The 12,301-nt window shown below is 48.0% G+C and overlaps 2 protein-coding genes across 4 annotated transcripts in view; both read right to left on the reverse strand.

Annotated features, from left to right (window-relative positions):
- Window positions 1-864: 864 nt before the first annotated feature.
- Window positions 865-3,511, reverse strand: PNMA1 (PNMA family member 1). Its single transcript, XM_006184495.3, has one exon. The coding sequence runs from the start codon at window positions 2,696-2,698 to the stop codon at window positions 1,637-1,639; it is 1,062 nt and encodes a 353-aa protein (XP_006184557.1). The 5' UTR covers window positions 2,699-3,511; the 3' UTR covers window positions 865-1,636.
- A 715-nt stretch (window positions 3,512-4,226) lies between these two features.
- Window positions 4,227-12,301, reverse strand: part of MIDEAS (mitotic deacetylase associated SANT domain protein) — a 65,629-nt gene continuing 57,554 nt past the window's right edge. For 2 of the 3 annotated variants that reach the window (XM_032482337.1, XM_032482336.1), the window contains exons 10-13: window positions 11,329-11,478; window positions 9,944-10,156; window positions 8,199-8,395; window positions 4,227-7,855 (exon numbers count right to left, since the gene is read on the reverse strand). In XM_032482337.1, coding sequence (XP_032338228.1) covers window positions 7,675-7,855; window positions 8,199-8,395; window positions 9,944-10,156; window positions 11,329-11,478 — 741 coding nt within the window. In that variant the 3' untranslated portion in view covers window positions 4,227-7,674. Of the gene's footprint in view, window positions 7,856-8,194; window positions 8,396-9,943; window positions 10,157-11,328; window positions 11,479-12,301 lie in introns of those variants that run through there. The other variant, XM_032482338.1, reaches the window with a different exon arrangement.

Raw genomic sequence — 12,301 nt, forward strand, 5'->3', positions numbered from 1 at the left:
AGTGAATGTGTGAAGACAGGATTGTGAGAGGTGAGGAGAGTATACCCAGTGCCATGCCTGTGAGAAGGGAGGAGGAAGTTACGTGAGTGGTAAAGGCAGGGAATGGGGGCATGCTTGTGGGGGTCAAAGATGTGGAGACGTGTGTGTTGAGAAGAGAGAGGGAGGAACAGACATGATATACAGGTAGTAAGGACATGAGTGTACAGAAAAATCTGTTAGAACATATACCAATATTCACTATAAATAAATTTATACTTTATGATTATTACATAGACCAGCTATAAATTTAAAGCCTTGTTACTAGGAAAAAACCCCACAGAACTCTTATGTTCATTTAATCACTTCTGGATTTAGTAAGATCTCAAAAGATGGACCGCTTCAGTCACTGAATCTCTACAACCAAATAAACATGTTTTTAAGCCATATTTCCCTTTTTATATCCTCTTGATACAACATGGCTGCTGTAAATGAGAAACATTAATCGTACACAGGTATGATGAGTTGTTATTCTTGCAGCAAAACATTTTTAGCTGGAAAAGGTCTTAAAGGGTGAGAAAAAGCATTGTAGATAACCTCCCAAACCCCATTTTAGGATTTTCTAGTATTTTACAGTAAGTTAATATTTACTTATGTCTATTTTGCCTTCTAACATTTGTCTTGTAGAAAACAGGCAAAAATCAAAATATATTAAAAGGTATTGCAATTTAAACTTACAATAGTATGATATAAACTTAAAGTAAAATAATAGAAGTTTGATTTTTTTTTTTTTTAGTGGCATGGGGAAGTCGTCCTAAGAAAAGGAAATACAGAGTTTAATTACGCTAAAGTTTTTAATACATGTTTCTTAAAAACAAGAAGACAACAGAACTTTTAAAACATTTTTATTTATATACAAGTATTTGATAACTTCGAATTTAGAACACTTAGAATCAGCATGAACAAGGTAAACTACTCGTCAAAGATTTGAAATGGGGGAATAGATACTGTAACTGGTTCATATTAACTTCCCCATGCAATTTATATCTGTATCTTGTACAGTGGAAAACTGATTTACACAGCTCTATAAGTGCAGTGTTTTTCTAACACCCCATTTTGTAGACTCAGAATACTTTTCAGTTAAACTCATCCAGATGTTTAAAGATGAAAAATAAATTTACACTGTTAAGTCGAATAATAATATCTAATCAATTCACGTTTCTTTCCATTAATATAAATCAGGAGCAATTTATAGTAAACAAAAACTATTCACGATTGTCGTAATAACAGTTCACATTTTTACTGAACTTGTGTCAGCCAGGCCCTGCGCTAAACATCTGAACATGCAATTTCATACTTAATTACCTCTATGGGAAGTGTCACAAGTTCACGTTTTTCACAACTGATGATGACAGCTTCACTGAGCACTCTTGTCCAAGCCTTTCCCGGGCATTGTAGCTAGCTAGCACTACTCACTTGTACCGCAGCATCACTGGTGCTCTGATGCATGGTTTTACTGTTATATGAATACTCAGGCCCGACTTCCCCCGAGAAAAAAACACAATTAAGTCTTCACTACTAGGAGACATGCCTGTAGGACAGCACAGAGAGCGAAAGCAGCTGTGATCTAGGTCTGCACCAAAGCCCCTTTTTCTGGGACTCAGAAGTGCCCCTCCAGGCCTAACTGCAGGAGGGCGGCCTCAGCCTCCTTCTCCTCTTCCTTGGCCTCTTCCTCACGGATCTGCACCAGCAACTGGAAGAGGTTAGGCGCCGGCCCTTCCGCAGCCCCTGTCAGCCACAGCTGCCTTCGGATGGCCCCGCTGTGGTTGGCCCCGGCAATGACCTGCTCCAGGCGGGCCTGGTTCACGTTATCTTTATCTATGGCCCCCTTCTCCACCACCTTCTGCAGCAGAGGCTCCAGACGAATGACATAAGCAGATAACTTTTCTCCCAGGTTCTGGTAAGTGTTCAGAAATCTGACCTGAGCATCCCTAGAGCTCTCGACACTCCCAAACACCTGCTCAAGCGCCTTCAGGCATTCGGCGGTGGTAATCGCAGGGTTGTTGGTCTTTAGGATGCGGATGACATCAGCAGCAGGGCCTCTAAGACTCTCCATCAACCGCCGCCTCTTTTCTACATCAGACACCTGCCACTCCTCTATGACCTCATTAGTGTGCTCCAGCCAGGGATCAAAGGTCTCCTCCCCAGGCCCCGGGATGTCCCTCCCGGAGAACAGCGTCAGCTTCTTATACCATATAGACTCAACAAGAGGCTGAATAACATTATCCAAAATATAGTTTAGCATTTCTGTTGGCATATCTGGGCCTGGGGCCGGAGTGGGGTTCTGAAGCCCAAGGACACGGGCAACATCTTGCACGGTCCACCCCTCTCTCGCTAGGAAGAGATGCAACCTTTCTAAAAATTCAGCATCTGAAGTCGGGGGCTTAAAGATTACTTTCCAGACCCCTCCTTTACCTGGCATCTCCCTGGGGATCGCGGCGTAATCCACAGCGCCAGTGAGCTCTAACAAGGCTGCTTTGGCATTCTCTTCCCTCCAGAACATTCTCCCAAGCACTCGATAGGGCACCTGGGGCATCGCAGCCTGGAGAGTCTCTTCGATTTCAGCCTCATCACAGTTCACTGGGATCCCCCAGACCAGCAGGGCTCTCTGGGAGTTCACATCCATCCCTCTACACCAGTCTTCCAACAGTGTCATCGCCATTGTCCCAACCAACTTATAAAGGGTCCCAATTCTACAAATACGGATTAGACTGTGGCTCCGGGTGCTCTAGGAGTTAGGACAACAGCGGACACTCCCCTCCCCCGACCCAATATGCCCAAGGGAGGCAAGCTTCACGCAATCACGATCGACAGAGAACACCAGCGCCCTGCTCTCATTCTTTCGCTGCCCCCTTAAGTCAGTCCTTCGCGTTCTCGGAGCGAAGCATCGGGGATCCTCAAACCAGTCACTCGGCCATCGCCATCTTGCGACTCTGGTCGGGGTCAGCAGGCCGGGTCCTCCACCTGCAAGCAGGATGTCTCAGAGCAGAGAACTGGCGAGGAGCGAGGGTGGGTGGCGCAGGCAGGAGCAATCCGCCCCGGAGAGGCCGCCCGGCTGTGATCGCGGGGCGTGGCCGCCTCGTTTCCCCAGCCCGGGCGCCGGGAACTCACTGCTCCCGGCTTCGACCCGGCTTTCGCGGTCGGAGCCCGGCTTTCAGGCCGGCGAAGAGCCGCTTCTCTGCAGACGAGAACTGTGCAGCCCCCGGAGGGAGAGACTGGCCTGGGGTCGCAGCGTCCGCGGCGGGGCCAGCAGGAGAGCGGCTTCTTCACTGACGCAGGAACTCCTCTAGGCGGCGAGGACGGCCGAAGACCCAGAACACAGGCAGCGGAGGCGTGGGAAGGATATGGAAGCGAGGCTAAAGGCAGCGGAGGCGAAGGCGGGCTGGAGCGGCCGCGTGCCCGTGCTGCGGCGGGCTGCAGAAGGCTAGCGCACCGCGGCGGCAGGCGGCTCAAACCAGCAGCCAGCCAACGCGTTACTGCCGCAGTGGAGGCGGGCCGGCGGGCGAGCGGAAGACACCTCGCCCCGCCCCACCCCCGCGGCCGAGCCTGCGCGAGCGTAGCTACGGCAACGGTGGCCCAGACGACGCGGGGCTCGCGCACTCCGGCCGTCCGTGGGGGCGAGCGGTTGCCATAGTGCCAACAAGGGGCTCCCAGCGTTAATTTCTCTAATGGCGCATTTTTTTTTTCACATCTTCTAGATATTTTTTAATGCAAAGAACTGTATTAAAAAGTAAAAAAGTAACAATTCTGGAGTGAATTTAAAATAATATGCGTCCATCAAGGCAGACTTGTCTACTCACGTCGCTCGTTCAATGAGTTCAAAGCTCTGAAAGAAAATACCCTGTACCAACTGATCGCACTCTGCACCCGCCAAATTTCATCCCAATGAAACTAAAACGTTGGAAATGGGCCTTGTTTTTGTGTGAGACAATGAGTTGAGACTTTTGTCAAATTTTGTTAAAATATCTAGATCTATCCAGTAACCTTTGTAGCCAGGTAAACTCTAGTGTGTTATTTTCCTTGTCCTGGCATCACTGACAATGGGCTGATAAAACAGAATCCTTATGGTTCAAAAATGTTGAGTAATCCCTTGCAAGCAAAACAAGGCCTACTTACGTCAGTCCCAGATGCCAGATGGTGAAAAATCTCCCCCAAAGGTACACAGCATTCAACTCTGAATTTTTAAAACCTTATTTAATAAAAGGTTTAAAGATACAGAAGGACATTCAAAAGTAAATAAGTTACATAGGTACATTACAATCACATCAGCAAGATTTTCTTTAGTGTGTTAATTTTTTTTTTTTATAAAAAGCACACAAAAAATAAAATCTTCAGTCTGGTCTATCACAACTGTACAGCAAAAGAGGTAATATTTATATATATGTACACTATTTTAATATGTAACAGTCTTTAAAAAAGGGTGCCACAGGCAGCAAACACACAAAAGGCAGTGTCTGATTTTTTTCAAAATAAAAGGGATATACTTATTTATATGCTATTAAAATATTTTTACAATAATTACAGACTGTCAAGGCTGTTCCTGTGCTCTGTCCCCTCCAACAAGGCCTTCGACTAAGAGACAAATGAGGAAAAGGTGAAACAGCTGCAAATTGTTAGAGGCAAATATTAACACAGCAAAGTATAAGGAGGACATACAATTGTTTTATAAAAATATGCATACTTCCTGTATACCTAAGGACTTAGGTTTGCCAATCTGGTAATAAATACCATCCGAGAAAAGTGAGCCCCAGTGAAAACATATTTAAATGGCTGAGGCTTGAGTCCATGTTGTATTCCTCCTTCATCTTAACATCTGGCACATGAGAATAGATTAGGTCACTGAGGCAGTTAAATATAGGGAATCCCTTTAGACATAAGCAGCACATGACCTCTGTGCCAGGGGTGGAAGTGGGGTGGCAGAAGGAATGGGTGTGTACATTAGCGATGAGGGGGCTGCTGAAGGCATGGAGGACAGTGCTGAAGCACTGTCTCCCTGGGTAGGTAAGAGACCTCAGAAATGGTCTAGAACACAGGCACTAGGTCAGTTTCATGCCCTTAGCTGAGTGTAGATGGAGGCTGAGAGATGGATATGTGAGCTATGTGAGATGGTGTGGGTAGGAGATTATAAAGCTGAAGGTGTTTGTCATTTAACTTCTTAAAGCAAAGAGCTCTGAATAGAAGAAAAAAGAAAAAGACAAGACAAAATATTAGCCTAATGTGTCCACAGGGAGAAAGCACCATAAAGGATAGACCTATGCCAGCCTCTGCGGCTACACCTACTTTACTGGCAGGTCACTTGCCACAATTGCATCTGCCCTCTAAACATTTTACCTTTCACACTGCATTCTAGATATAAATCCATCCTGGAGCATAAACTCTTCTAAAATACGGTGTCTGGTGGGGTTAATACAGAGAGTTACCATCTTGATTTTCTCACCTACATTCACCTGGTCTGGTCTCCGTGAGCTTAGAGGAGAATCACTTTAGATGAAGGAGGTTTCTGTTACCACATATCCAAAAAAGAGGCCTAAAACTAAATAGGTTTAAATAGAAAAAACCTTGGGAAACATAAGTAGCACTTCGGGGAGAAGCTGTGAAGGCACTCATATTACACATGTGATTTAGAAGAGAGCCTAAATTTGCTACCCTCCTGTTTGGGGACAGTATACCAAATTTTTGCTATCTTGGGATATTGAGCTTCCATACAGAAGCCTATGGAAGAAACTGGGAAGTTGGAGGTCTTAGGTAGCTGTCAGGAGTTGGTGGGGGCGGTGGGGAGAATTTTGTTACTCCCATAGCTGAGTTCCTGTATAACCATATTAATGCATAAATGAATGCTAAAAAATACCAGATAGTGCATAGTTAAGAAACAAAACTCCCTCCCCACTCCCAGTTACCAACACGATGCCTTTAGGCTATCTCATCAGAGTAGCAGAATGAATACTTTTTGGCTCTTCCTAACATGTTAACCTATCATATACTTGCATTCATTTAGAACTTCTTTTATGCAACTAAAGTTGAATAACAAGATCAGAAAAACAACTCAGCCCTCCTATGGGACTGGCAAGTGAAGGGGCCTCCAGAACCTTCCAGCTCTTTCACTTCAGTGACTTCACACCAAATATGGCTTCTTCAAGCCAGAAGCAAAACCAGAATGCTGGCTTTCAGCCAGTCCCCTCAGGCAACTTGAAAGTACAGCCAGAAAAGAGGTAGCAACAAGAACTGCCTTTGATCTCCCTTGATCCTGCTAGTCTCTGTGGGGCTTTGTGACACCTTCCACCTTTCCACCCTCTTTCAGTGCTACTATCATTCCTATTGGGAAAACTTCAGAGCAACAACGCGAGGGTTCTTAGGGTCTTGGGAATGGGGGGGGGGGGCGGATGCTAAGAAAGTGCCTTGTTTTGGGATAAATGCACTTGGGCCTCTGGAAAGCAGGAAGCCCCTGGTCCCTGAGAGGATGTTAAAAATTAAATATTAACAATAAATAAATAGCTCCCAAATGACACAAGTCAAGGAATGAAGGCTCCTGTCCAATCTGGCTAGGAGACCTCCCCCCTCCCAGGGAAGGATCCAGAAATCTCCAGCATGCAGGACTAGGGGCTGGGCTCTATCAGCTCTAGACCAGGTTGGGTGAGGTTAGGTGGCAGCTGCCAAGGGCAGGACAGAAGCAGGCGGGGAACCTGCACCAAGAAGGAGCAGGCTGGGCCTAGGTCCTAGGTTAAGCTTCCTTAGCAGCCTCCAAGGCCCAAAGGTATCTGGCAAAAAGGTGGCAAGCTGGGAGAGCCAAGACTTATCAAAAGCTCCCTAGGCCTAACCCTGAAGCAAAACTGCAGCTTCTATCCTCTGTACATTTCCCTTCCCTCCAGCGGGCTGAGAGCTTGGACAGGAACAGTGGCCCCTTCCCCAAACATCTGAAAACACTTCCCAGCCCCAGCAGGCTGCTAGCAAGCAGCAAAGGGATAGGTAGCAGTCCTGGTCTCTCTCCCTGCATGCTCTGATAGCCTCCCTCCTAGGGAGGAGGTGGCCTCTCTGAAGATCTAGTCACTAGAGCAGCATGACCTGAACACTGTCCTGCAGGAGACAGCACAGGTGCCACGCTGAGCTCCCTCTCAGAGCTGGCCACCACCCTTCCTCCCAGTGAGTCCCTCTTTCGGGGGCTTGGGGCAGGGCCCGTGCAGGTCCCCTGGGGAGGAGGATTAATGCTGCAAAGGGGCGCTCTAGTGCTTGGCTTTCCTTGGTGAGAAGGGAGCAGCAGGAGCAAAGAGGGAGCACGGTAGCAGAGGTCCATGAGAGAGAGAGAGAGAGAGGGAGAGGGAGAGGGAGAGAGAGAGGGAGAGAGAGAGAGAGCGCGAGAGCAAGCGGTGGCAGCACTGGAGCCCCTCCCGGTGGGCGGCCCCAGGGAGCAGGGCCTCTCCCAGTTCTAGGAAAGCACGAAGACAACTTCCGACAGACCAAAGGCAAGAGAACTGGATCTTGCAGCCCCTTTACACTGCTCCTGGGACCTTTATAAATAAAAGAGCCGTTTATTTAATCGTCCTATTCGTTTTGCGGAGACTAGTCCACGTGATCTCTCCCTCCGGAGATTCCGGGTGCTGACAGGACGTCGGCAGGCTTGGGTAGGTGCCGGAGCCCGCCGTGTCAGCCCCTCTCGCCGGCGCCGCTCTCCTCCCGCAGGGCCGGCTGGTGGGAGGAGGCAGCGGCCGCGGTGGCGGCGGCGGCCGCGGCCTCTTTTTCCTTCTGCCTCAGAGCGGCCGCCTTCTTCTCCTGCTCTGCGTGGCTCTTCATGTGGGCGCTGCGACTCTTCACCTTGTAAAACACCCTGTAGCCGGGCAGGAGGGGCTCCAGTGAGACGTCTGTCCCCACCCCAAGGGGTACGCGTGTGTACACGACGCGCGCGCGCCCGCGGTGGGGACTCCTCGGCCCTTTCGGTCAGCTCCGCGCCACGTGGCCCAACCCCCACCCTCTAACGATGGGCTCCAGATTCCAGTGCCTTCGCCCCTCTGGTAAAAGCTGCCAAGGGACGTCACTGCCCTGGAAACCCTCTGAGCCAATCAGGAGGCAAAGCGAAAGCACCGACTCCTCCTCCTTCTCCCGAGATTCTGCCCCTCCCCCAACCAGGGCCAACCCGCTAGTCCCAGTGAAAACCAGGCCTGCCTTCTCACCTGCCACATTTTTTACAAGGGAACGTATTCTCCTGGTTCTGGGTCTTGTTAAATGTCTCTGCTTTTTTCTTCTTCTCTGAAAACGGTAGTGCCCTTCGTGACTTCCCTGGCCCCTCCCTTGGCTTCTCTGAGGCTTGGCCACTCGCAGACCCAGGGGCATTGGACTCGTGGCTTCTGAGGATGAGGATGTCATTGGCCTGCAGACGATCATACAAGGAAAGTTGAGAGATTTAGGTAAGACAGGATCCCAAATTCTGGAATCTCAGCAGAGGGCTCTTCAAGGTCATACCCTCCTGCCAAATGGTCCCCTAGCATCCTCTTGAATCCTTCCAGTGACGAGGCACTCGCTGCCTTTTCAGCGAGGCACTCGCTGCCTTTCTATCTTTGGCCAGCTCTATTTTTACAAAGCTGCTGGTATAGTAATTTTGTAGGATAGTCCTAGCAGCTACAGGACTTCTTGATGCATTTGACAGGGGTCTTAGTATCTCAATTAATGCCATGGGTTCATGTTTTCTGTCATTTAGTCTACTCATGACTTCACTCTGTAAGTGCCCTTCAAATCTGTGTAATGTGCCAGGTTACACAGAAGATACAGAGGTGACAGGAGGCCCTGCCCTCGGAAAGCTCACAGTCTAGTGGAAGGGACAAGCATGCAGACAGCTAGCTGATGGCAACATGAGCCACCATGGGAAATGCCAAGCAGGTGCCAGAGAGCACAGGACATCCGGTGCAGACATGGAGAGGTGCTGTAAGGTATGTGAGCCATGGGCCTCAGGTTAGGGCAGCCCCAGATGGCATTAGAAGTCACTGGGTCAGCCCCCAGTTGGCACATGCACTGGGTCAACGCCCACAGGAAAGTGTTCACAAAAATTCAGCAGAACTCAATCGAGTGTGTACACAGAGCACAGCTCTTGGAGGAGCACAGCCGAGGCTTAGAAGGGAGGAAACAGCTGTATGTCTACAGTTTGTGGGGGGTTTTAAGCAAGCATAAGTGTATAACACAAATTAAACAAAAGAAGACTCTCATAGTACTTCTCCAACAGACCCTTCCCATCCCTACTCTCTATTGGGGGACCTCTCCTTGACAAGAAACAGCTCTGACCAATATGTCTTGCTTCTTGGCCTGTGATGTGGTGGACAGAGCACTGCACTAAGACATAGGGTGGGACATCAGGCAAATCACTTAGCATCTCTGAACCCAGTTTCCTCCATCTGCAAGGTGGGGGTTAACACTTTCTGAGGTCATTGTGAGGAATTAATGAGATAATGGACAGGAAAGCACCTTGCAGACAACATGCATGAAAGGCCACTATTGTTATTCTCATCATCTCAGCTGAGTTTCAGACATTCTTTTCAGGGTCGAAGCTCTCTTAGGAAGAGCCCCGTCTGAGCTATAAGTCACGGATGCTTCCCCAGTGTCCCATACTCTTTCTGGGTTTTCACAAAGTCTTTTTCCTCTGAGTCTCAGATACAGGAGCAGTATAGTATAAAAATTCTGGAATCAGGCTGCCTACTCCTTGTCTTGGGCCTCAATTTCCTCACCTGTTAGATAAGAATAATGACAGTACCTACCACATGGGGTTATGAAAATTAAATAAGTTTACAGCTTGAAGTATTTAGTACATTTCCTGCCATTATGATGATGATCATTGTCATGTTCCTGCTCTGCCCTCCCTCTCACACCCCCAGGCCCATCTCCAGCTGCCCTCCTGGCCCTGCGCTCCCTAAGTGGAGGTCACACTTACCGACTCATTGGCCTGTAGTGTCTGTGTGGCTTTGACGGCTGCTGCCCGCCGGCTTCGCTCTCGCCCCTCTTCCTGCTCCCCCTTCTCCTGGGTCTCTGGCATCTCCTCCTCCCCTTCCTTCCTGGTCTCCTTTACTTCCCTCTTAGGCTCCAGCCTCTCTTCATTTGGGGACTCTCTTCTTGGAGGAGGCACCCTTGGGAACTTCTGAGAAGTCTATGGAGGACAAGAACAGGGCAGTGAGCCTACAGCTCAGTCATACAGCCATCTGCACCGACTCTGACCCTGCCAGTCCTGCTTACCTGGCCTGGCCCAGCACAGCCTCCTGTGCTGGGACCCTATACCCTCCCACAGCTAGTCTGCCTGTAAAAGGAGAGTCTTGAGCCCTGGGAATCCTCAGGGTGCGCACTTAAGATAGAGCTGGGGCAGGGAAAGGCATGCCAGTCCCTCCCCACAGGCCACCTGTCCTCCTAGGTGTGTCCAAGAGACACATCCTTGGGCAAGGTGGTCTGGTGGAGCCAGGCAGCAGCCTTGAGCTCCATTCAAAGCTACCTTTATAATGTTTTCTATATCTCCACCCACTTCTCATCTGCAAATCAGGACTAAGCCACTCCCTGTCTTACAGCAGCATGTCACCAAGTGTGGATTTCTGACCCCAAGATCATATTAGGTGGATACATGGGCACAGAATTAAATGACATTCTCTTCAGCTCTCTTTCAGTCCTGATTATGGCAAGGAAAAAGTCTGGAGTTGGTGTTAATACATCTTTTATACCTCTCTAGACTCAACAAGGAGGGGTCAGGCCTTACCCTAGAGCCTTGGCAGGTCATAGTATCTAGCTAGAATTTAGTAACATTCATTTTCATATATATTTTTACCAGTACTTCCTATGACAAGCAACACTGGTTTCCTATTTATGACTGTGATATAAAGCTTCCCTTTTGAGTACAAAATGAGCTGACTTAAAGGAAAACATTAAGTAATAGCACAAGTGTGAACATGACAAAGATAGTAATGGTGACAGATGGTAGGATGCAGACATAGCAGAGTTCATAAAGGTGATACAAGTATTACTAAAGTTGGGAAACAGTGTTAGAGGTCTGCTATGAGGAGACAGTAAGTCGATGCTGGTGTAAATACTGCGGGAAATATCCCCCAATGTTCTGCATCAATACGATGTATTATGATGACACTGGCAAATAGAGAGGGGAACCCAAAGGTCCAGGGCCAGTGCCCAGGACATCAGCTTCCTGGGGCTGTCAGAGACACTGCCTCCTTCTCTCTGCCCTCCAGGGACTCCTGGAGAGATCAGCCTCAGGCTCCCAGCTCAGCCCTCACATCAGACCCAGCCCAGGCTCTAAGCAGCTGAGGCTGGGAAGGGAGTCACCTTAATATCCACTTCAGCCTCTTCCTGGGCTGACTTTTCATCACTTGTATCCACATCCCCGAAGGTTAGCGTCCCATTCCGTCCAATCTTCACCTGCTTCTTGTAGGTATAGTAAAACTCCACACACTGGGCCACAGTCTTGGTCTGGATCTGGTTTGGAGCCAAAACAGAGGTCAGAGTTCCTGGTTCAGCTCACCTGTTTGGGGATACTTTCTCATCCCTGCATGTCCCCCTTAACCTAAGCAAACACTAAAGCCAATAAACCCAGGAAATACAAGCATTTCTCCAACAACGCCTGCTCTGCGCAAACCACTGACTAATTCAATTAACCAAGCCTTCAGCACTATTGGAAAAAAAACAAAACTAAACTAAAGAGGACAACATAGAGCCATTGAGATTTGAATATGAATTGCATATTAGAGAGCATTATTGATCAGTTTAAATTTCTTGGGTGTGATAATGGTACTACAGTTTTGTAAGAGAATATTCTTATCTTATATTTAGGTCAAATGTCATGATGCCTGTAACTTACTTTTTGTGGGTTGTTTTTTTTTTTTAATGTAACTTACTTTTAATGCTTAGTTAAAACAGAAGGAATAGGTGTATGTGTGCAATTATATATAGACACAGAGAGACAGCAAATGTGGCAAATATTAACAATTGGTAAATCTGGGAGGTATATGGGTGTTCACTATGCTATTCCTTCCATTTTTCTGTAAGCTTGAGATTTCTCAAAAGAAAAAGTTTAAAGGGGATAAAGTCTGGGCACAATCCACATTCAAAGCCAGCCTAGACCTGGCAACACAGCCTCTCTACATCAATCCAAGGAAACAATTTCATTCCTCTCTAGGCAGCAGTGACGGATAAGCGAGGACAGAGAAATGTCAAATTGTCCTCTGCTGGGGAGGAACTCAAGGGAGACTAACATGAAAGTCCTTGAAAACCAAGTCTTGTTCCCAACTCTGCCACTGTA

The sequence above is a fragment of the Camelus ferus genome, chromosome 6, assembly GCF_009834535.1.
Source record: "Camelus ferus isolate YT-003-E chromosome 6, BCGSAC_Cfer_1.0, whole genome shotgun sequence".
Classification (NCBI taxonomy): domain Eukaryota; kingdom Metazoa; phylum Chordata; class Mammalia; order Artiodactyla; family Camelidae; genus Camelus; species Camelus ferus.

Excerpts from the sequence above, each read along its gene's own strand:
- PNMA1 (XM_006184495.3), bottom strand. The coding sequence starts at position 2,698 with ATGGCGATGACACTGTTGGAAGACTGGTGTAGAGGGATGGATGTGAAC.